The sequence below is a fragment of the Sapajus apella genome, unplaced genomic scaffold (assembly GCF_009761245.1).
Source record: "Sapajus apella isolate SASKATOON/1434 unplaced genomic scaffold, GSC_monkey_1.0 scaffold138, whole genome shotgun sequence".
NCBI lineage: Eukaryota > Metazoa > Chordata > Mammalia > Primates > Cebidae > Sapajus > Sapajus apella.
This window is the reverse complement of record NW_022437078.1, coordinates 631,337-655,904: the sequence shown is the minus strand read 5'-3', so window position 1 is coordinate 655,904 and position 24,568 is coordinate 631,337. Positions and strand designations below refer to the sequence as shown.

At 47.8% G+C, this 24,568-nt stretch overlaps 1 protein-coding gene and 1 long non-coding RNA gene across 2 annotated transcripts in view; one reads left to right on the top strand and one right to left on the bottom strand.

Annotated features, from left to right (window-relative positions):
- LOC116540295 overlaps positions 1 to 4,410 on the top strand; it is a 15,641-nt gene extending 11,231 nt beyond the window's left edge. The window contains exons 2-3 of the long non-coding RNA XR_004264380.1: positions 3,437 to 3,469; positions 3,814 to 4,410. This is a non-coding gene — a long non-coding RNA (uncharacterized LOC116540295). The remainder of the gene's footprint in view (positions 1 to 3,436; positions 3,470 to 3,813) is intronic.
- Positions 4,411 to 7,606: 3,196 nt separating this feature from the next.
- On the bottom strand, positions 7,607 to 8,081 carry LOC116540301 (histone H2B type 1-O-like). Its single transcript, XM_032263774.1, has one exon. The coding sequence runs from the start codon at positions 8,027 to 8,029 to the stop codon at positions 7,649 to 7,651; it is 381 nt and encodes a 126-aa protein (XP_032119665.1). The 5' UTR covers positions 8,030 to 8,081; the 3' UTR covers positions 7,607 to 7,648.
- Between the last annotated feature and the right edge of the window lie 16,487 nt (positions 8,082 to 24,568).

The window sequence follows — 24,568 nt, the reverse complement described above, 5'->3', positions numbered from 1 at the left end:
TTTTTTTTTTTTTTTTTTTTTTTTGAGACAGAGTTTCACTCTTGTTACCCAGGCTGGAGTGCAATGGCACGATCTCGGCTCACCGCAACCTCCGCCTCCTGGGTTCAGGCAATTCTCCTGCCTCAGCCTCCTGAGTAGCTGGGATTACAGGCACGCACTACCATGCCCAGCTAATTTTTTGTATTTTTGGTAGAGACGGGGTTTCACCATGGTGACCAGGATGGTCTCGATCTCTTGACCTCGTGATCCACCGGCCTCGGCCTCCCAAAGAGCTGGGATTACAGGCTTGAGCCACCGTGCCCGGCCTCCTGGCCAATTTTTATATTTTTAGTAGAGACGGGGCTTCTCCATGTTGGTCAGGTTGCTCTCGAACTCTCAGCCTCAGGTCATCTGCCTGCCTCGGCCTCCCAAAGTGCTGGGATTACAGGTATGAACCACCATGCCTGGCCATTTTATTTTATTTTATTCTATTTTATTTTTTGAGATGGAGTCTCACTCTATTGCCCAGGCTGGAATGCAGTGGCACAATCTCAGCTCACTGCAACCTCCGCCTTACGGGTTTAAGCGATTCTCCCACCTCAGCCTCCCCAGCAGCGGAGACTACAGGTGTGCACCACCATGCCCAGCTCTTTTTTTTTTTTTTTTTTGAGATGGACTCTCTCTCTGTCACCCAGGATGGAGTGCGATGGTGCAATCGTGGCTCACTGCAACCTCTGACTCCCGGGTTCAAGCAATTCTCCTCCCTCAGCCTCCCAAATAACTGAGATTACAGGCACGCACCACTATGCCCAGCTAATTTTTGTTTTTTTGTATTTTAGTAGAGACGGGGTTTCACTGTGTTGCCCAGGCTAGTCTCTAACTCCTGACTTCAGGTGATCTGCTTGCCTCACCCTCTCAAAGTGCTGGGATTACAGGCGTGAGCCACCAAACCCGGCCAACTGTGTCTGGTTTTATTTATTTTTATTTTTTTTGAGACAGAGTCTCACTTTGTCACTCAGTTGGAGGGCAGTGGCACAATCGCGGCTCACTGCTACCTCCACCTCCCAGGTTCAGGCAATTCTTCTGCCTCAGCCTCCTGAGTAACTGGGATTATAGGCATGAGTCACCACACCGGGCCAATTTTTTGTATTGTTTAGTAGAGACAGGGTTTCACCACATTGGCCAGGCTGGTCTCGAACTCCTGACCTCAGGTGAGACAAGAGTCTTGCTCTGTCACCTAGCCTGGAGTGCAGTGTCACAATCTTGGCTCACTGCCACTTCCGTCTCCCAGGTTCAAGTGATTCTCCCGTCTCAGCCCCTCGAGTAGCTGGGATTACAGACATGTGCCACCATGTCTCACTACTTTTTGTATTTTTAGTAAAGGAGGGGTTTCACCATATTGGCCAGGCTAGTCTCAAAGGCCTGACCTCAGGTGATCAGCCTGCCTCGGCCTCCCACAGTGTTGGGATTACAGGCGTGAGCCACCATTCCCAGCCTCTAGCTTATTCTTAAAGACAAAAATCCCTAATGTGGCTTCCTGGTTCTTAGGTCCCAGCTCATCTTTCTCTATTGACCTCATTGCTGGCCCTCCTGGCCACATGGCAGGCTTTGTACACGCCATTCTCCCTCTTTAGGACACTCTTCCCCAGGTGAACTCCTATTCATCCGTTTCATCTTGGGGACAGCATCTCTTTTTTGGAGAGGCCTTCTCCGACCACCTCCAGTTTAAATGAAGCTCCCCCAAACAGACACTAGGTAACCTACTGTAGTAGGCTGAGAAATAGCTGCTATAGTTATCAGGTCCTAATTCCTGGAACCTTTCTTTGGATAAAGAGTAACATTTGTGGATGTGAGGAATGACTTTGGGATCGGGAGATTATCCTGGGTTATCAGGGTGGGCCCTAAATGCAGCCACATGCATCCTTCTAAGCGGGAGGCAGAGGGAGATGTGACACACACAGAGGAGAAGACAATGTGAACACAAAGCTGAAAGATTTGAGGATGTGCTGGCTTTGAAGATTGCAGCGATGTGACCACAAACCAAGGAATGCCAGTAGCCACCAGAAGCTGAGGAGGCAAGGAACCCATTCTGCCCTAGAGCCTCTGGAGAGAGGGAAGCTCTGCTAACACCCGAATTTTGGCCCAGTGGCTGGATGTGGTGGTTCATGCCTATAATCCCAGTGCTTTGGGAGGCTAAATTGGGCAGATTGCCTCAGGCCAGAAGTTCGAGACCAGCCTGGCCAACATGGTGAAACCCCATCTCTACTAATATACAAAAATTAGCTGGGCATGGTGGCAAGTGCCTATAATCCCAGCTACTTGGGAGGCTGAGGTGGGAGAACCACTTGAACCAGGGAGGCAGAGGTTACAGTGAGCCAAGATTGTGCCACTGTGCTCCGGCCTGGGCCACAGAGCAAGATTCCCTCTCAAAAAAGAATTTTTTTTTTTTTTTTTTGCCCAGTGATAACTGATTTTGACTTTAGGACTCCAGAATTGTAAGAAAATAAATTTCTCTGACTGGGCTCAGTGGCTCACATCTGTCATCCCAGAGCTTTGGGAGGCCGAGGGAGGATGGCTTGAGGCTAAGGGTTGCAGACCAGCCTTGGCAACACAGGGAGACCCCATCTCTATAAAAAATTACAAAATTAGCCAGGTGTCACGGGACACGACTGTAGTTGCAGCTACTCTGGAGGTTGAGGTGAGGGGAATGATTGAGCCCAGGAGGTCAGGGCTGCAGTAGGTCGTGATGGTGCTATTGCACTCCAGCCTGGGAACAGAGTGAGACCTTGTCTTCTTTTTTTTTTTTTTCCACAAAGATGGGGTTTCACAATGTTGGCCAGGCTGCTCTTGAACTCCTGACCTCAAGGGATCCACCCACCTTAGCTTCCCAAAGTGCTGTGATTACAGGTGTGAGCCATGACATCTGGTCTCAGCTAATTTTTGTCTTTTTTTCTACAGACAGGGTCTCATCATGTTGCCCAAGCTGGTTTCAAACTCCTGGGCTCAAGTGATTCACCTGCCTTGGCCTCCCAAAATGCTAGGATTATAGGTGTGAGGCACTGTGCCCAGCCTCTCATACCATTTTAAAATGTAAGGCCTCATAATGTGTTATAATATTTGTAATGATATGTTTATCTCTTTAAGGTCTGCTTCTTCTGCTAGGCTGAAATTTCTATGAGGACAGGGCCTGTGTCTGTTTTGTACACATCCTGGGGCCCGATACAGAGTAGGTGCTCAATAAATATTTGTCGATGAATGAAAGAGTGAGCGAGTGAGTGAGTACATGAACAAGGGCCTTCTCTCAGTGATGTCTCAAGCTCCTCTTAGGAAAAAGTTCACACTTGGCTCCTTTCTTTTCCCTAGCTTAGCTCTGAGCTCGAAGTGGGTATTTATGGAATCCTGATTAAGTGGTAAGGAATATAAATAATTGAGAATATCTGTTTTTTCTCTCTTCTAGGCTCCGGTCTGCCCTGTGCCCTGGAAATAGGAGGTACTGAATAAAGATTTGTTAAGTGAATAGTACAGAGTCTGGTCCTCCGACAAGGGACAAGGAGGTATGGGGATGGCATTTCAGCCTAGCACATGAGGCCCTGAGAATCGAATAAACACTGACTCCCCGACCAGCCATCAGATTTTAAGAGCATGCAGAAGCCAGCTCTGAGCTCAACCAGGCTGTGCATGTTTCAAATTCCTGGGAGCCAAGGCTCAGGGAGAAAGAGGGACTTGCTTGAGGTCACCCAGGATGTTGGCAGAACCAGGGTGAGGCTGCGCAGCTCCCAATTCAGTCCTTTCCCCTGTTGAGTGTTCTCCCCAGCACCCGCAGCTGCCTTCCAGGTAAGAAGAGACAGGAAAAGGAGGCCTGGATGCCTAGAGATTTTCCACTTCTAGCAAGAACATTGTCAAGCAAGAGTTCAACCTACCCATTTCACAGATGCAGTAACTGAGGTGTTGTGAGGCTGCAGGCCTCGCCTCACAGAGAGTTTATAAAGACTAGAAGCCCAGGCCAGGTGACCCCCGTGTGAAGCTTTTCCTATATTTATGTACTATTTCTCTACTATTTCTTGACCAGCCTAGAGTGAATCTCACCTCCTCAAATGATATGGTATGAATGTTTGTCCCTGCCAAATCTCATATTGAAATATGATTTCCATTGCCGGAGGTGAGGCCTGGCAGAAAGCGATTGGATCATGGAGGCAGACTCCTCATGAATGGATTAGCACCATCCTCTTAGTTCATGTAAGATCTGGTTGTTTCAAAGAGTCTGGGACTTCCCCCTTCTCTCTCATGCTCCCACTCTTGCCCTATGATGCACCTGCTCCCCTTTGCCTTTCATCATGATTTAAGCTTTCTGAGGCTTCACCAGAAGGAGTTGCTGGCATTACGCTTCTTGTACAGTCTGCAGAATTGTAAGCCAATTAAAACTCGTTTTAAAATAAATTACCCAGCCTCAGGTATTTCTTTATAGCAATTTGAAAAAGGCTTAACACAGAAAATTGGTAGCCTGGCCAACATGGTGAAACCCTGTCTCTACTAAAAATGCAAAAAACAGACATAGTGGCACCCCTGTAATCTTGGCTACTCGAGAGGCTGTGGTGGGAGAATTGCTTGGACCTGGAAGGCGGAGGCTGCATGAGCCAAGATTGTGCCACTGTACTCTAGCCTGGGTGACACAGCGAGACCTTGTCTCAAAAAAGAAAAAAGGAAACAAAAAAACCCACAGAAAATTGGTACCAGAGGCGGGGCGTGGTGGCTCATGCCTATGATCCCAGCTACTTGTGGGGCCGAGACAGGAGAATCACTTGAACCCAGGAGGTATAGGTTTTAGAGAGCCGAGATCATGCCATTGCACTACAGCCTGGGTGACAAGAGTGAAACTTCATGTCAAAAGAGAAAAAATACATACAGAGAGAGAAAGTTGGTCCCAGGAGAGGGTTGTTCTATAAAGATACCTGAACATGTGGAATTGACTTTGGAACTGGGCAACAGGCTGAAGTTGAAAGAATTTGAAGGGGTCAGAAGAAGGCAGTAAGATGAGAAGACAAATGATTGTGACCAAAATTCTGATAGCAATATGGACAGTGAAGGCCGGGCTGACAAGGTCTAAGATAGAAATGATGAAGTTATTAGGAACCAGAGTAAAGGTCACCCATTTATGACCTAGCAAAGAACTTGGCTGCGTTGTGTCCATGTCTGAGGGCTCGTTGAAAGTTTGAACTGAAGAGTGATGACCTCTAGTATCTGGTGGAAGAAATTGCTAAGGAGAAAAGCATTCAAGATGTGGTCTGGCTGCTTCTAATAACCTAAATGAGACATGGGAGCAAATAAATAACTAAAGTTGAAATTTATATTTAAAAGAGAAGCAGAGCATAAAAGTTTGGAAAATTTGCAGCCTGGCCCAGTGGTGGAGAAAGAATCCAAGTAGGCTGTGGAATAACCACTTGCCACAGTGATTAACATGACTAAAAGGCAGCCAGGTGTCAACATCCAAGACAGTGGGAAAGAGGCCTCAAAATCATTTCAGAAGCCTTGTGGAAAGCCCCTCCCATCACAGGTCCTTAGGCCTTGGAGGAAAGAATGATTTTGTGGGCCAGGCTCAGGGTACCAATGCCCTGCACCACCTCCAGAGGCTACTCCCCTCATCCTCACTGCTCCAGTTACAGCCATGGCTCAAAGGGCCCTAGGTACAGCTTGGGCTGCCACTTCAGAAGGCACAAGGCATAAGTCTTGGTGGCTTCTACATGCTGTTAAGCCCGCAGGTGCACAGAATACAAGAGTGAAGGAGGCTTGGCAGCTTCCTCCTAGATTTCAGAAGATGTATAGAAAAGCTAGGGTACCCAGGCAGACGCCTGCTGCAGGGGTAGAGCCCCACAGAGAAACTACTTGGGCAATGCTGAGGGGAAATGTGGGGTTGGAGCCCCCACACAGAGTCCCCAACAGGGCACTGCCTAGTGGAGCTGCAGGGAGGGGGACACCACCTCCAGACCCCAGAATTGTAGACCCACTGGTAGCTTGCAACCTCAGCATGGAAAACCCATAGGCATTCAACTTCAACCCACAAGAACAACCACATGGGCTACGTCCAGGAAAGCCACAGGGTGGGGCTGCCCAAGGCTTTAGAATCCAATCCCTTACACTACTGTCTGGGACATGGAGTCAAAGATTACTTTGGAGCTTTCAGATTTAATGCCCACCCTGCTGGGTTTCAGACTTGCATGGGGCCTATTACCTCTTTCTTTTGGTGAATTTTTCCCTCTTGGAACAAGAATGTTTACCCAATGCCTGTACCATCTCATAGGTGGAAGGAACTTGACCTTGAGTCTCAGATGAGACTTTGGACTTTAGAGTCCGGGACTTTTGAGTTAAGGCTGGAACAAGTTAAGACTTTGAGGTGCTATTACAAAGGCATGGTCATATTTTGAAATGTGAGAAGGACATGAGATATGGGGGGCCAGAAGTGGAATTATATGAATATTTGTCCCTTCCAAATCTCATGTTGAAATGTGATTCCCAATGTTGGAGGTGGGGCCTGGTGGGAAGTAATTAGATCATGAGGGCTGATACCTCATGAATGGCTTAGCATCATCCCTTTGGTAAGGAGTGAATTCTCACTCAGTTAGTTCATGCAAGATTGTTTAAAACAGTCTGGGGCCAGGGGTGGTGGCTCACACCTGTAATTCCAGAACTTTGGGAGGCCAAGGCGGGCAGATCATTCGAGGTCAGGAGTTCAGGACCAGCCTGCCCAACATGGTGAAACCCTGTCTCTACTAAAAAAACACAAAAAATTAGCCAGGCGTGGTGGTGTGCACTTGTAGTTCTAGCTACTCAGGAGGCTGAGGCACGAGAATCGCTTAAACCCAGGAGGTGGAGGTTGCAGTGAGCTGAGATTGCACCACTGCACTCCAGCCTGGGCAACAGATTGAGACTCTGTCTCAAAAATAAATAGAGTCTGGGACCTCCCCCTTTTCACTCTCTCTCCTACTCTCACCATGGGAGGCACCTGCTTCCCCTTCCCCTTTCACCATGATTGTAAGCTTCCTGAGGCTTCACCAGAAGCAGATGCCAGCACTATGCTTCTTTTATAACCCGCAGAACTGTGAGCCAATTAAACTTGCTTTTTGTTTTTTTGAGACAGTCTTGCTCTGTTGCTGAGACTGGATTGCAGTAGTGTGATCATGGCTTTCTGCAACCTGCTCAATCATTTCTCTTGCTTCAGCCTCCTGAGTAGCGGAGACTACAGGTGCCTGCCACCACCTGGCTTATTTTAATATTTTTAGCAGAGATGAAGTTTCACCATGTTGGCCAGGCTGGTCTCAAACTCCTGGCCTCAAGTGATCTGCCCGCCTCTGCCTCCCAAAGTCCTGGGTTACAGGCCCGAGCCACCACGCCCAGCCTATTTTTTAAATAAGTTAGCCAGCCTCGGGTCTTTCTTTTCTTTCTTTCTTTCTTTCTTTCTTTCTTTCTTTCTTTCTTTCTTTCTTTCTTTCTTTCTTTCTTTCTTTCTTTCTTCTTTCTTTTTCTTTTTTTCTTTCTTCTTTCTTTCTTTCTCTCTTTCTTTCTTTCTTTCTCTCTCTCTCTCTCTCTCTCTCTCTTTCTTTCTTTCTTTCTTTCTTTCTTTCTTTTTTGAGTGGCTCTGAAAAGAGCCTTTGGATTGTCAGCAGCTGGGAGGGGCTCACTTGGAGCTGGTGTATTTGGTGACGGCTTTGGTGCCTTCCGACACTGCGTGCTTGGCCAGCTCCCCAGGCAGCAACAGGCGCACAGCCGTCTGGATCTCTCTGGAGGTGATGGTCAAGCGCTTGTTGTAATGTGCCAGGCGGGAGGCCTTGCCCGCAATGCGCTCGAAGATGTCGTTGACGAAGGAGTTCATGATGCCCGTGGCCTTGGAGGAGATGCCGGTGTCGGGGTGGACCTGCTTCAGCACCTTGTACACGTAGATGGAGTAGCTCTCCTTGGGGCTGCGCTTGCGCTTCTTGCCGTCCTTCTTCTGCGCCTTGGTCACCGCCTTCTTGGAGCCCTTTTTTGGGGCCAGAGCGGACTTAACCGGGTCAGGCATGGCGGAGGACAGTGAAAGAGCACTCGAGAAACAAAGAATGAGGACGAGCTCAAAGAATCGCCTCAGGTATTTCTTTATGGCAGTGCAAAAATAGCCTAACACACCAGATTTAGGATTTATTGTTTACACTTTCTTCACATGTGGGCGGTTCAAGGTGCCTGAGAAATCTGCTTGGCTGATCATGCTGGTCCTTCAGATAAAGAAACAGGAATTTCAGAGCATCCCAGAGTCTAGTCCAGGGTCACTGATCAACCACCATCCCGGCCATTGTGCAGCTACCTGCAGTTTAGTTAGGGCCTCCAGCAGGGCAGGCAGAGGAGGTGAGACACAGCCCAGGAACAAGGGATTGATGCAGTTTAGGGATCCCAAGGTCAGGGACGCTTTCTTCCACATTGTGTAGCCAGAACCTTGGACTCACTTAGCAGTTCTCAAACTTTTTGGTCTTGGAGCCTCTTTATACTCTCAAAATTATTGAGGACCCCAAAAAGTTTTTGTTCATATGGATTACATCTATCAACATTGACTGTATTAGAAATTAAAGCTGAGGGCCAGGAGCGGTGGCTCATGCCTGTAATCCCAGCACTTTGAAAGTCCGAGACGGGTCGACCACTTGAGGTCAGGAGTTTAAGACCACCTGGCCAACACTGTGAAATCCTGTCTCTACTAAAAATACAAAAGTTAGGCTGGGTGCGGTGGCTCACGTCTGTAATCCCAGCACTTTGGGAGACCGAGGTGGGCGGATCACAAGGTCAGGAGTTTGAGACCAGCCTGACCAACATGGTGAAACTCTACTGAGTTTCACCTGACTAACATGGTGAGTCTCTACTAAAAATACAAAAATTAGCCGGGTGTGGTGTCACACACCTGTAATCCCAGCTACTTGGGAGACTGAGGCGGAAGAATCACTTGAACCCAGGAGCAGAGGTTGCAGTGAGCCCAGAGTGTGCCATTGCACTCCAGCCTGGGCGACAGAATGAGACTCCATCTCAAAAAACAAAAACAAAAGTTAGCTGGGAATTGTGGTACATACCTGTAATCCCAGATACTCGGGAGGCTGAGGCAGGAGAATTGCTTGAACCCAGGAAGTGGATGTTGCAGCCAAGTGCTCAACCTCTCTGGGCCTCAAATATCTAATCTGGAAAATGTGTAATAGGATGTTTACATTACCGGGTCCTTAGGAGAATTGAATATTGGGATCTTGAGCCAAGATCGCACCACTGCACTCCCGCCTGGGCAACAGTGCGAGGCTGTGTCTCAAAAACCAAACAAACAGAAAAACCCAATTGAGAAATTTCATAAATATTAATTAATGTAAAAGTAACAACAGACATTACACATGAGCATAAACCATCTATTTTATGAAAAATAACCATATTTTCAAAAACAAAAAAATTAGTGTGAAGGTATCTTTGTTTTACATTATTCCAGATTTCTTTAATGTCCGTCTGTATGCAGGCAGCTGGAATCTCCTATCTGCTTCTGTTTTCATCCTGTTGCAATATCACATGACATGTAGCCTCCAGAAAACACCACATGCTCAAGAGAAAATGAGAGTGAAAAAGGCAAATAACATCTTAGAATTACTATAAAAATAATTTTGACCTCATGGATCCCCTGAAAGAGTCTTGGGGATCCTCAGGGACCTCCTTACTGTTCTTTGAGAGACACTGGTCTACACTACTGACTTAATCTTCGCAATGAGCCTGTGGGGCGGATTCTGTTGTTCCCTTTTTTTATAGGAGAGCAAACAGGCTGTGAGGTTTGCTCAAAGGCACACAGCCAGTGAGTGGCAGTCAGGACTGGAACCCGATGGTCAACTCTGGCTTCTGTGCTCTTAATATCAACAGCAACACTGTACTCCAGCCCCTAGCGGATGGAGAGAGACTGACCCTGTAGGAAGGACAGGATTGGGAAGGAGTCGGGGCTCTGGGGTGCCGTTAAGTGGGAAGGAAGCTACAGTGTGGTGGTTAACAGTGTGGTTTAAGGAATAGTCTGCCTGGACCCATAGCCTGGCTCTGCCCATAGATGCTGTGTGACCTGGTGTAAAGTGCTTAACCCCTCTGGGCTTCAAATACGTCATCTGGAAAATGTGTAATAGGATATTTACATTATAGGGTCCGTAGGAAAATTAAATATTAATTCACATAAATTATTATTTTTTGTTTGTTTTTTGAGACAGGGTTTCACTCTGTCATCCAGGCTGGAGTGCAGTGGTGTGATCTTGGCTCACTACAACTTCTGCCTCCCAAGCTCAAGTGATTCTCCCACCTCAGCCCCCTGAGTTGCTTCGACTCTAGGCACGTACCACCACGCTGAGCTAATTTTTTTTTTTTTGCATTTTTTGTAGAAATGGGGTTTCACCATGTTGCCAAGGCTGATCTTGAACTCCTTGGCCTCCCAAAGTGTTGAGATTATAGGCGTTAGCCACCATGCCCTGCCTAATTCATGTAAATTCTAACAGTGCCCGATACATGTTGTATCTAGTATATGTCTTTTTCTTTATTATTGTACTTTAGGTTCTGCAGTACATGTGCAGATCATGCAGGGTTGTTGTATAGGTACTTGCACGGCATTTTTTTTGTTTTGTTTTTACAGAGTCTCTCTCTGATGCCCAGGCTGGAATGCAGTGGTGCGATCTTGGCTCACTGCAACTTCCGCCCCCTAGGTTCAAGTGATTCTCATGCCTCAGTCTTCCAAGAAACTGGGATCACAGGTGTGCGCCACCACCCCCGGCTAATTTTTGTACATTTAGTAGAGACGAGATTTCACCATGTTGGCCAGGTTGTTCTCGAACTCCTGACCTCATGTGATCCTCCTGCCTCGGCCTCCCGAAGTGTTGGGATTATAGACGTGAGCCTGTATATGTGAGCGCCCGGCCATGTATGTCTTTTAGTTGGTATAAATTTGTGGCCAGGGCCATGGACTTGGTTTCCCTGAAGTTGGAGAGAGGCGGGGCACCTTTGGCATGGGTCCAGAAGGCAGGGCCCATGGGAGGGAGAAGATGGGTGACCTGGAGGAGGAGGGGCTGCAAGGCTGAGAACATGCTGCCGTCAGGTCGTGGGTACAGGCTGTGACTCTACTCCATGGATTCCAGGCATCCAAGCCAGCAGTGAAAAATGATGTGACAAGACAGCCAGTCCCAGGGGACAGAGGCCACAGCCCTTTCCCACTGAGGAGGAGTCCAGGCTTCCCTGTCCATCCCTGAAAAGCCACCAGACCACTTGTCTCTCCTGACCCAGTTCAAGAGTGAAGCCACAAGTTCTAGCTCTCTTTTTCTGCTGTCAGCTCAGTTCTACAAAAATACGTCTAGCTTTGTTCACAAAGTGCAGAGAAAAAAAAAGAAAAACAAAGAAAATATATGTAGAACCACATTGCCAGGCTGGGCGCAGTGGCTCATACCTGTAATCCCAGCACTTTGGGAGGCTGAGGTGGGCAGATCGCTTGAGGTCAGGAGTTCGAGACCAGCCTGGCCAACATGGCAAAACCCTGTCTCTACTGAAAATACAAAAAAATTAGCTGGGTGTGGTGGTGGGCGCCTGTAATCCCAGCTACTCTTGAGAGAGAGGCTGAGGCAGGAGAATCACTTGAACCTGGGAGGCAGAGGTTTCGGTGAGCTGAGATCACGCTATTGTGCTCCAGCCTGGGTGACAGAATGAGATCCTGTCTCAAAAAACCAAAACAGAAAAACCACATTGCCAAAGGCTCCTGGGAGCCTCTTGCTAAACTGCCTCTTTTTCCTTTTGGTAAGTAAATGGAGTCCAGGGTGGGAACTGCCCACATTATCCAGCAAGTTGAGGACAGATGCCCTGGTAGCCTGGCATCTGATTCACGTTGCATCCACTATGCCATGTCACCTTCTTTACTCAGCAGGGACTCTCAACCATCTGCTTTTGAGGGCGGCACCACTGGAGCCTGACCACCTAGTGCAAATCTCAGCTCTGCTTCTTGCTTAAACTCTCTGTGCCTCAGTTTCTTTTTCTTTTTTTTTTTTTTTTGAGTCAGAGCTTCGTTCTTGTTGCCCAGGCTGGAGTGCAATGGTGCGATCTTGGCTCACGACAACCTCCACCTCCCAGGTTTAAGAGATTCTCCTGCCTCAGCCTCCCGAGTAGCTGGGATTACAGGCATGCATCATCACACCAGGCTAATTTTGTATTTTAATAGAGAAGGGGTTTCTCCATGTTGATCAGGCTGGTCTCGAACTCCCGACCTCAGGTAATCTGCCCACCTTGGCCTCCCAGAGTGCTGGGATAACAGACGTAAGCCACCGCATCTGGCCTTCAGTTTCTTTATCTATAGAATGGGAATAGTAATTTAACCTTCTTCACTGGGATACATGTGGATTAAAGTGGGTGGATCCATGCAAAGAACTTAGAACACTGCCTAGCATAGCATAAGCACTTAACACCAGTAGTGAACATGGTCACCATCATCATCATCAAGGTTTCGAACACCATTTGGGGATATTATTTGTGGAGCACCCACCCTGCTTTGCATGAGGGCTTCAGGAGGGATGGGTAAAGGCAGTGCTGAATTCTGGTCTCTGTGTGGAAACTAACTCATTGCTTGATCTTGGGCACATTGCTTGCCTTCTCTGGGCCTTTAAGTCTCCAGCTGGAACAACGAGGATTTAAAAAAATTTTTTTTAATTTTGAGACAGGGTCTCGGTCTGTCACCCAGGCTGGAGTGCAGTGGTGTGATCTCTGCTCTCTGCAACTTCTACCTCCTGGGCTCAAGCAATCCTCCCACTTCAGCCTCCCTAGCAGCTAGGACTACAGGTGGGAGCCATCACACCCAGCTAATATTATTTTATTTTATTTTTTGTAGAAATTGATTAAAAAAAAATTTTTTTTTGAGATGGAGTCTTGCTCATGTCACCCAGGCTGGAGTGCAATGCACGATCTCGGCTCACCACAACCTCTGCCTCCCAGGTTCAAGTGATTCTCCTGCAAAAATTAGCCTCCCGAGTAGGTGGGATTACAGGTGCTCACCACCATGCCCATCTAAATTTGTATTTTTAATAGAGACGAGGTTTCTTCATGTTGATCAGGTTGGTCTCGAACTCCCAACCTCAGGTAATCCTCCTGCCTTGACCTCCCAAAGTGTTGGAATTACAGGCAGGAGCCACTGTGCCCAACCGGAAATGGATTTTTGCAATGGGGAGCTCTTTAGCATAGCAAGGCCATGAGCTACTGGTGACCTGACAGTGACAGCATGGAGAAATCTTAAAAGCATTATGCCAAGTGGAAGAAGCCTTCCCCCAGAGGGCACGCGCTGTTTGATTTCATTTATGATATCCTAGAAAAGGGAAATCTACACTACAGGGACAGGAAACAGTTCAGTGGTTGCCTGGGGCTGGGTGTGGGGGCAGAGATTAATCGAAAAGGGGCATGAAGGAACCTTCCGGACAACGGAAATGTTCCAGACTTCACTGTAGCAGTGCTTACATGGTGGAATAATTTTTCAAAGCTCATTGAACTATGCTCTTTTCTGGGTGCATTTTATTGTACGTAAATTATACTGCAATACAGTTGGTTTAAAAGAATGATGATTCACCCATACAAGGAAAGCTCTGAATTTGTCAAAAGGTGTGGACTACATCTCTAGGCACTAATATGAAAAGATGTCCCTTTTTTTTTTTTGTAAAATTAAAAGGAAAATACATCATTACGTTGTTAAATGAAAAGCAAAGGCAAGCTGTGTAAAGACACGGGTGGCACTGCTGTTTATCAAGCGCTCACTGAGCTGGGTGTAGGCTCACAAAGTGCCTGACATGTGTAATTTTGTTTACTCTCTACAATATCCATGCGAGGTTTTACAGAGGAGAAAACTGTGGCTCAGACAGATTAAGAAATGTGTCTGGGTTTGAAGCAAGGAGCCACATGACAGGGATCTGGGACACACTTGGAGCCACCACCCTGTGCTCTATATGATTCCAATTCATTAATTAATTGACCATGTTAATCTATGCATAGAAAGAAATCCAGAGAGATGACCCCAAACCAGGCTGGGGGATTATGTCTGGAAGGCCATTTTATAGGCACTTTCACTTTCCATACTATCTGTTTTTGTTACATTCTAATTAATTTTAACATGCCTAAATTGCTTTTGTAATCAGAGAAAGCAATACAGATTAAAAAAAAAAAAAAAAAAGTACTGAAGAAAGTCCCTGTCCTGTATATCTTTTGCCCAGGGGCTGGGCACCCTCTTTTTACAGCTTCCTCTCCCAAACAGGGATACGTGCCTGTCCGAAGCCCCAAGTCCCACTGATAAAGGCCTGAGCCAAGTCCCTTATCAGGCCTGAGCAGCCCCTGCAGTCCCATCCATCTGGTCCCCCAAGGGAGGGTGGGCCCTGTCCCAGGAATCAGCAGGCTCCGGGGCCCCAGAGATAAGAGGAGCTGCAGGTGGTGGGTGGGAGGCAGTGAGGACCAGGGGGTCAGGGTCTCTGGCAGAGAGATTTATGGACCTGGCTGTGTCTGCTGTGTGGCCCTAGGCACATGTCAGCCCCTCTCTGGTCCTCAGGTTCTTCTGGGGTTTCTTGGTTCCAGCCTCTTTCAGGAGGTAACCTGGGGATTCCCCAGGGTCTGGGGAGGCAGCAGGATGAATGAGATGTCCTCAGTCCCCAGGTCCAACCCCGAAGTGGATGTGTGGAGACCTAAACACATCCTCTTGGCCCTGAACATATTCACACATGCCTGCCTGGGCATGCACAGGTCTGCAGGCCTCAAGACCAAGCTGGGCCACCCCTGGTGAGGCCAAGGCTGTTTACATGTCCAAAGGTTAGATGCCACCTGCCAGGAGGGCCTCACCTGGCAAGAGTCTACAGCTGTGTCCGCAGGACACAGATAACATGTGCCTGGGGGCGGGACTGGCAGCCCCAGGAGAGAGTGGGGCAAGAACACCCAGGTTGCCCTCTTTGGGAAAACCCTTGCCAGCCTCATTGCTGTGGGCTCTACCTGGCGCCTCTGGGCCCTGCCTGGGGTGCTTCACTTCCTTTGTGGATATAAGAGTACCTCCCCACCCCCCATGCCAGTTAGCTTCGTTTTCCTGAGCTTATCCTGGCTCCGTGCTGCCCACTATGCCACGTTTTTTATGCCAATGGGTGCGTCCACCTCCCTGAGCCTCAGTTTCCTCATCGGTAAAATGGGGACAATGGTAGCTTCTACCTGATAGGGACAGTGAAGAATGAATGAACTGAGGTGTGGCATGGTGTCACTCTCCCCACTCTCTGGCAGTGGACCAGCCCTTCCCCATCCACATTGCCCCACAGGATGAATCATGCACAATTCTCTCATCAATGAAAGCAAAGAAGTAACTTAGGGGGCTCCTAGTCTGATTGTGATGATGGGGCTTGCACAGTAAAACCTTTAAAAGTGGCACAGTTGGCCAGGCTCGGTGGCTTATGCCTGTAATCCCAGCACTTTCAGAGGCCCAGGTGGATCACGAGGTCAGGAGTTCAAGACCAGCCTGGTCAACATGGTGAAACCCCGTCTCTACTAAAAATACAAAAATTAACTGGGTGTATTGGTGCATTCCTGTAATTCCAGCTACTCCACAGGCTGAGGCAGGAGAATTGCCTGAACTGGGCCCCAGGAGGCGGAGGGTTGCAGTCAGCCAAAATCACGCCACTGCACTCCAGCCTGGGCTACAGAGGAAGCCTCTGCCCCCTCCCCCCCCCAAAAAAAGTGGCACAGTAAAAGCTTAAAAAGTGGCAAGGTGGGCTGGGCACGGTGGCTCACGCCTGTAATCCAAGCACTTTGGAGGCCAAGGCGGGCGGATCACCTGAGGTCGGGAGTTCAAAACCAGCCTGACCAAAATGGTGAAACCCTGTCATTATAAAAAAAAAAAAGGAGGCCGGGCGCGGTGGCTCACGCCTATAATCCCAGCACTTTGGGAGGCCGAGGCGGGTGGATCACGAGGTCAAGAGATCGAGACCATCCTGGTCAACATGGTGAAACCCCGTCTCTACTAAAACTACAAAAAATTAGCTGGGCATGGTGGCATGTGCCTGTAATCCCAGCTACTCAGGAGGCTGAGGCAGGAGAATTGCCTGAACCCAGGAGGCGGAGGTTGCGGTGAGCCGAGATCGCGCCATTGCACTCCAGCCTGGGTAACAAGAGCGAAACTCCGCCTCAAAAAAAAAAAAAAAAGAAAAGAAAAAAAAAAAAAAAAAAAAAGGAAAAAGAAGTGGCAAGGTACATGTGCCCCAGGCACAGACAGAGGTGATATGCTCAGCTGTGACCTCTGCCAGGAAAGGACTGAGACATTTTCTTCACTCACATCCCCCCATTAGGGACTCTCTTGGCTATGCAAACTCTTTTTTCTTTTTTTTTTCTTGAGTTGGAGTCTCACACTGTCGCCTGAGCTGGAGTGCAGTGGCATTTCAGCTCACTGCAACTTCTGCCTCCCGGGTTCAAGAGATTCTCCTGCCTCAGCCTCCTGAGTAGCTGGGATTGCAGGTGTGTGCCACCATGTCCAGCTAATTTTTGTCTTTTGATAGAGAGGGAATTTCAGCATGTTGGCCAGACTGGTCTCAAACTCTTGACTTCAGGTGATCTGCCTGACTCGGCTTCCCAGAGTGCTGGGATTACAGGCATGAGCCACTGTGCCCAGCCTGGCCATATAAACTCTTTCTTTTTTTTTTTTGGACACAGAGTCTCACGCTGTTACCCAGGCTGGAGTACAATGGCATGATCTTGGCTCACTGCAACCTCCACCTGATGGGTTCAAGCAATTTTCCTGCCTCAACCTACCGAGTAGCTGAGACTACAGGTGTGCACCACCATGCCTGGCTAATTTTTTATATTTTTAGTGGAGACGGGGTTTCACTGTGCTGGCCAGGCTGGTCTCAAACTCCTGACCTCGTGATCCACTTGCCTTGGCCTCCCAAAGTACTGGGACTACAGGCATGAGCCACTGCATCAGCCCCGTGCAAACTTTTGACTGCTCACCTCCAAGGAAGAGAGGAGCTCATTTTGTTTTAAGGTAGCTCAGTCTGTTACTAAATTGTTTACTGAAAACTTTCTTGATATTAATAATAAATTAGCAAAAAAAAAGCGAACATTGATAACCTACAGGGTTGGCTAAGCCATAAAGAAACAGGCTCCCTCCCTCACAGCAGGTGGGATGAAAATGGGCACAACCCACCTGTAGGTTACCAGCATCTTTACCAACCACAGCTACGCACACCCCACAACCCAAGGTTCACACACCTGGGAGTCTACCTGGGATATAATAATATATTAGTATTATACTTATTTTTCTGTGTGAGAAATTTGAGGTTCAGAGAAATCAAAATAACTTGCCTAAGGCTACCCAGCTAACCAGAGGAGGTCTGAGGCATCTGTTCATGAATCTTTCTGGAAGCATTTTTCTTTGTTTTTTAGTAAAAGCAAAAAATTAGAAGTAATTCAGATGACTAGACATAGAGGATTGATTACCTAGATATTTTGTGATCCACCCCCACTATAGAATATTGTACAGATGCCAAAAAGAATGGATACCTTGGAAATGTTTCTAAGATTCACTGTCAGGTGAAAGAAGCAAGTTAAAGAATATGGGCTGGGTGCAGTGGCTAACACCTGTAATCCCAGCACTTTGGGAGGCCGAGGTGAGCAGATCACTTGAGGTCAGGAGTTTCAGACCAGCCTGACCAACATGGTGAAATCCTGTCTCTACTAAAAATTACAAAAATTCGCTGGGCATGGTGGTGTGTGCCTATAATCCCAGCTACTCAGGAGGCTGAGGTGCAAGAATCGTTTGAACCTGGGGGATGGAGCTTGCAGTGAGCAGAGATCACACCACTGCACTCCAGCCGCCTGGGCAACAGAGTAAGACTCTGTCTCAAAAATTAATTAATTAAAAAATATATGTATAATCAGAATTCTAAAAACATACAAACACAAAATTACTCCCCTTTTCTCTAAACGTATACGGCAACTCAGGTACATTGGCACAGAAAAGTTTTAGAGGTATTCATATCACATGTTTAACTTAATTCATGTCATTTTCCAGCTGTGTGGACCTTAGGGAGTCACACCTCTCAGCCTCAGTCTCCTCCTTTGTAAATTGGTAATAACAACTCTCACATAGTGTTGTGACGAGAATATAACTAGTTCTTGTAAATCATTTGGCACATAAATACGTAGGGAAAGAATTCAGGAATACAATTTCATCTAAACAAATTATTTTCAGGAATAAATTTTCAGCCAAGCTGAAAGGCTGGCTCTTCTGCCTGTCTTTGCTGCCACCTAGTGGTAACAGGTAGGAAAGGCTTTCTTTCTTTTCTTCATTTATGACACAATTTATTGAAGGCCTATGATGTATCCCACACACACAAGGCCTGTGCCTTCTCAGTCTTCTTATCTGAAGAATGGGGGTGATAACTGAACTTGCCCCATAAGCTTGTGAGGATAAAATACTATAATGTGGCCAGGTGCGGTGGCTCACGCCTGTAATCCCAGCACTTTGGGAGGTTGAGGCCGGTGGATCAACTGAGGTCAACAGTTCAAGACCGGCCTGGCCAACAAGGTGAAACCCCATCTCTACCAAAAATACAAAAATGAGCTAGGTGTGGTGGTGGGCGCCTTTAATTCTAGCTACTAGGGAGGCTAAGACAGGATAATCGCTTGAACCCGGGAGGCAGAGGTTGAGAGATCACGCCACTACACTCCAGCCTAAGCAACAAGAGTGAAACTCTGTCTCAAAAAAAAAAAAAAAAAAAAGGCAATTATGCATGTAAAGCATTTAACATTAGTTCTAACACAAAAAATATGCACTAGAAATGGTAATTATTAGTATTTACACATATATAATCTATTTTAGGAAATCAGTATTATACCCATTTTTCTGTGTGAGAAATTTGAGGCTCAGAGAGATCAAAGTAACTTGCCTAAGGCTACTCAGCTAATTAGAGGAGGGTCTGAGATTAGAACCTAGGTCTGGACAACATAGCCAGACCCTGCCTTTACACACACACACACACAGATAGCTGTATGTGCTGGTGCACATCTGCAGTCCCAGCTACTTGGGAGGCTGAGGTAAGAGGACTGCTCCAGCTCAGGAGGTCAAGGCTGCTGTAAGCCAAGATTTTGTCACTGCACTTCAACCTGGGCACAGAGCAAGATCTTATCTCAAACAAACAAACAAAAAGGAATCTAGGTTTGTCCTGGGGCTGCCTCGCCACCCTTAATATACCATCTGACATGATCTTCTGAAAAGGAGGTAGTTTTTAGATTCCACAGACAAGAACATTTCAAAATACCCAGATGTATTAGTTATCTAGTGCTGCATAATGAATTCCCCCAAAACCTAGCAAGCACAGTGGTTCCTTCACTGCAGGATATCTCACAAGTGCTATTCAGGGTGTTGGCTGCACAGGGTGGGGTCAGGACACACTTGTTACGAGTAAATGCCTCCTGAAATTTTACATGCTGGGCTGTAGTAGCCTTAAGGTTCAGCTGGGGAACCACCTGCTTCCAGGCTTACCTGGCTGTTGGCAGGACTCAGTTCCTTCAGGGCTGTTGGACTGAGGCCCTCCGTACCCCGAGCTGTTAGTCAGAGGCCACCAGCTCTTTACTACATCATTGGCTGCCTTTTCTTTCTTTCTTTTTTTTTATTTTTCTTTTTTATAGACGGGGTTTCACCATGCTGGTCAGACTGGTCTTGAACTCCCGACCTCAGGTGATCTGCCCGCCTTGGCCTCTAAAGTGCTTGGATTACAGGTGTGAGCCACCATGCCTGGCCCTTTCTTTTTCTTAGATGGAGTTTCGCCCTTGTTGCCCAGGCTGGAGTTCAGTGGTGCAATTTCAGGTCACTGCAACTTCCGCCTCCCACGTTCAAGAGATTCTCCTGCCTCAGCTTCCCGAGTAGCTGGGATTACAGGCACCCGCCACCATGCCCAGCTAATTTTTGTATTTTTTTTTTTTTGAGATGGAGTTTTGATCTTGTTGCCCAGGCTGGAGTGCAATGGTGCCTGCCATCTTGGCTCACGGAAACCTCCTGCTTCCCAGGTTCAAGAGTTTCTCCTGCCTCAGCCTCCTAAGTAGCTGGGATTACAAGCATGCGCCACCATGCCCAGCTAATTTTGTGTTTTTAGTAGAGATGGGGTTTTGCCATGTTGTCCAGGCTGGTCTCGAACTCCTGACCTCGTGATCCACTTGCTTCGGCCTCCCAAAGTATGGGATTTCAGGTATGAGCCACCATGCCTGGCCTGGGTACCTTTTCAATGTGGCAGTTTGCTTCATCAAAGTGTGCAAGCCAAGAAGAGCAAGAGTCAGTTGGCAAGATGGAAATCATAGTGATTGCTAATCTGTTCGCTTAAGTGATTATTGTGACATTCTATTTCTCAGAAGCAAGTCACCAGATCCGGCCACTCTTGAGGGGAGGGGATCACACAAAGGATTGAGTATCAGGAGGAGGGGACTGCAGGGGAGGCCATTCTAGAGCCTTCCTGTCACACTGGAGTTGCCTGTCAACTTTTTTTTTTTTTTAGCCTTGAAAAGTGTCATGGTTCCTGAAGCCTGTCAACTTTTATTTTTGCCAAATATTTATTCATTTATTTATTGAGACTCTCCAAATATTTATTCATTTATTTATTGAGACAGAGTCAAACTCTGTCACCCAGGCTGGAGTGCAGTGGTATGATCTCATCTCGGCTCACTGCAACCTCTGCCTCCCTGGGTCAAGTCATTCTCCTGCTTCAGCTTCTCAGGTAGCTGGGATTACAGGCGCCTGCCACCATGCCTGACTAATTTTTATATATTTAGCAGAGATGGGGTTTCACCATGTTGGCCAGGCTGGTCTCCTAACCTCAGGTGATCTGCCGGCCTCTGCCTCCCAAAGTGCCAGGATTATGGCATTGTAATCCAGCTAGTTGTAAGAAAAGTGCCACACTCTGAGATTGAATCAGGAGTCCTTTATTGCCAGTGACCAAGAGACGGCTAATACTCAAAATTCTCTCGGTCCCAAGAAAGGGCTTGATTCCTTTTTGTACCTTCTTAGAGAAGGGGAAGGGGAGCCTAGCTGAAGCAGAATTTACAGAAGCAGAACAAGCAAGTTAGATAAGGAGGCTGGTAACCAAGAGGCAGGAGGGTCCCATGATTGTTGATTACTAAGGAGGGTATACACAAGCAGTTTCCATGATTGCTGGTTACCAAGGGGTGGGGGGTATTGGGTACTTGTCATACAATCAATCAAGGGGGGTATTCACAATAGCAAGTGGGCTTGCTAAGCAGGATATGGTTACAACGGTTATATGTTTCTGTAGCTCTAAGTACAACATGACCCAGCACAGGAACATGACCCAGATATGCACTCAAGGGAGAAATGGTGGGAGGGGTGAGGCAGAGGTTAAGATGGAGTCTGTCTGACTCTCATGCAAGATAGAATGTGTCTGACTCTCAGCAAGAAGTCTGTCTGGCTAATACAGAGTAGGTTAGCACAATGAGCATGAGCCACTGAACCCGGCAACCAAAGGACATTTAGAAAATCAACTCCTGGCCAGGCGTAGTGGGCCACGCCTGTAATCCCAGCACTTTGAGAGGCTGAGGCCAGAGGATTGCTTGAGGCCAGGAGTTTGAGACCAGTCTGGGCAACATAGGGAGACCTCATCTCAATTCAAAAACTCCGGGTGCGGTGGCTCACGCCTGTAATCCCAGCACTTTGGGAGGCCGAGGCGGGTGGATCACAAGGTCAAGAGATCGAGACCATCCTGGTCAACATGGTGAAACCCCGTCTCTACTAAAGATACAAAAAATTAGCTGGGCATGGTGGCGCGTGCCTGTAATCCCAGCTATTCAGGAGGCTGAGGCAGGAGAATTGCCTGAACCCAGAAGGCGGAGGTTGCGGTGAGCCGAGATCGCACCATTGCACCCCAGCCGGGGTAAAAAAAGCAAAACTCCGTCTCAAAAAAAAAAAAAAAAAAATTAACTCCCAGCCCTGGTTACCATCACTTCATAAAAGAAATGGACATTTTAACAACTAGATACAAAGAGAAAAATTTCAGAATAAAGGCTAGTCCCTTGTGGTTGAGTTAAATGTAGCTCCCTGAGAAGCTTCCACATTGGTCTGAGATTTCTCACCCTGCAGCGTTCTGGTGCCTGGACTAGCCCTGGGAACCTCAGGGGCTGCACACCCACCAGGGAAAAGAGAGAGAAGGATATGGGTGGGGCCTGCCTGAAACCAGGGGGTGTCCAGCACCCCCAAAAAACTGCTGGCTGAATGAATGCTAAATGAACAACCTCATGTGGAATTGTCTCATTTATCTTCAGCTTCTAGAGGAAGAAACCTGGCCTGGTAAGGCTAAGTGGTGGGTCTCAAAGTTTTAGGGATGGGAAGGAGATTAATATTTTCAGGGTGCTTTGCTGGTCACAACAGCCCCAGTGCCATTTTAGCCCTCAGCAAACAAGTCCTGAGAGGGCAAGCAACCTGCCAAGGCGAAAAGGGACTTGGGGTGGCTCAGGAAAGCAGTCTGGAGTGGCCGAGCCTGGCACAGTGTGGGAGGAGTGCCATTCAATCCTCCGCAGGAAGCGCTTCCCCAAGCACAGGGGAGGGGAGCTGAGCACAGCTTAAGGAGTTTGCAAGCTCACCGGGCTGGGATGAGGTCCATCTAAGGTTTAAGAGCCCGGTCATCTGAGTCTGAAGACCAGCTCTTTATCTCTGCCGCCGGGTATCCTGGGGCGCAGTTTAAAGGAGGGCTGACCAGGGTCACGTGGCTAATCTCCCCAAGAGAAGTCAACCCCAGGGGGGATGTTACTACGCTGATGCTCCTTAGCGGTCTTCATTTCTGCAATGAGGTACCGGAGGTGACCCTGCAGCAGGCAGGAGCCAAGGTAAACTTCACCCAGGTGGCCCCTGTGAGAAGGAAGGCAGTGAGGCCCTGCAGCAAACGGCCAAGGCCGTCTTAGACGCAAAGCTGCTCCCCATTCCTCTTTGCTGCTGGTCAAACCTGCCCCATTCTCCCAGTTCCTCCTTAGCCCGGGCCTTCAGGAGCCCTGTGATGGAAAAGATGTGCTTTCGTTTTTTGTCTTTTCTTCTCTTTCTCTCTCCTTTTTTTTTTTTTTTTTTTTTTGAGTCAGAGTCTTGCTCTGTCACACAGGCTGGAGCGCAGTGGCACAATCTCGGCTCACTGCAACCTCCGCCTCCTGGGTTTAAGCGATCCTCCTGCCTCAGCCTCCAGAATCGTTGGCACTACAGGTGTGCACCACCACGCCTGGCTAACTTTTGTATTTTTAATACAGACAGAGTTTCGCCATATTGGCCGTGCCGGTCTCGAACTCATGATCTCGTGATCCGCCCGCGTCGGACTCCCAAAGTGCTGGGATTACAGGCATGAGCCACCGCGCCTGGCCGCTATTAACTCTTTAGAGGAGGCTTAGCGAGATTGAGAGGCCTGCCTAGGCTTGTTAGCTGGAGTGTAGATGGACCCACAGCCAATACACCTCAGCAAAGCCCTCCACTGCCTGCAAAACTCTGGACAGATGTCTGCAATTCTGAGATCGATTGGGAGTTGGGGTCCGGCTTTTCTTTCCTTCTTATTTTTTTGAGATGGAGTTTCACTCTTGTTGCCCAAGCTGGAGTACAGTGGCGTGATCTTGGTTCACTGTAGCCTCCACCTTCCTGGCTCAAGGGATTCTCCTGCTTCAGCCTCCCGAGTAGCTGGGATTATGGGTGCCCACCACCACGCCCGGCTAACTTTTTGTATTTTTAGTAGAGATGGTGTTTCGCCATGTTGGCCAGCCTTGTCTCAAACTCCTGGCCTCAGGTGATCCACCCTCCTCAGCCTCCCAAAGTGCGGCAATTACAGGTGTGAGCCACCGTGCCCAGCCTGGGGTCCGGCTTTTCAAATCTCAGTGGGTGGGTTGGGTTTTTTTATCCCTTTGGTGTGCTATGGGTTGAGGATGTGGGCACTCAACTCAGCCTGATTTGGGATCCTGGCAGTGCTACATTCTGGCTTTGGGGCAATGGGCAGGTCATTCAGCTTTTTTCAGGCCCAGTTTCCTCATCTGCAAAATGAGAGTGGTACTGGTACCTGCCTTATAGGGCCCTGTGAGAGAAATGCATGGAGGCACTTAGCACTGAGCCTGGCTCCTAGCAAAAGCTATGCAATTACAAATACGTAATTGCTGCCCTTAATTATTCTTACAGCCTATAAAACAGCTTTGTGTGCATTATTTGATTTGATTCTCACAATAGCATTGAGAGGATGTGCAAGGGCGAACTAATCTCTGTTCTTCTACAGAAAGTGGCCAAAGTTCAGAGAGGATGAGAGGCCTGGTCTAAGTCATAGGGCCATGACCTCAAGTTCAGGGAGGCTGGTTCCTCTCACCCCTGCATTCTCGAGAATGCTGTCCAAGGGAAATAGAAAAGCAATCACAAATGTAATTTAAAACATTTGAATAACCACATCAGGAAACATAAAAGCAAATAGGTGAAAGTAATCTTAATAAGATATTTAATCTACTATATAAAAATATTACATTTTAACATGTAATCAACATAAAATCATTACTGAGGTATTTTACCTCCCCGTTTTGAACCAAA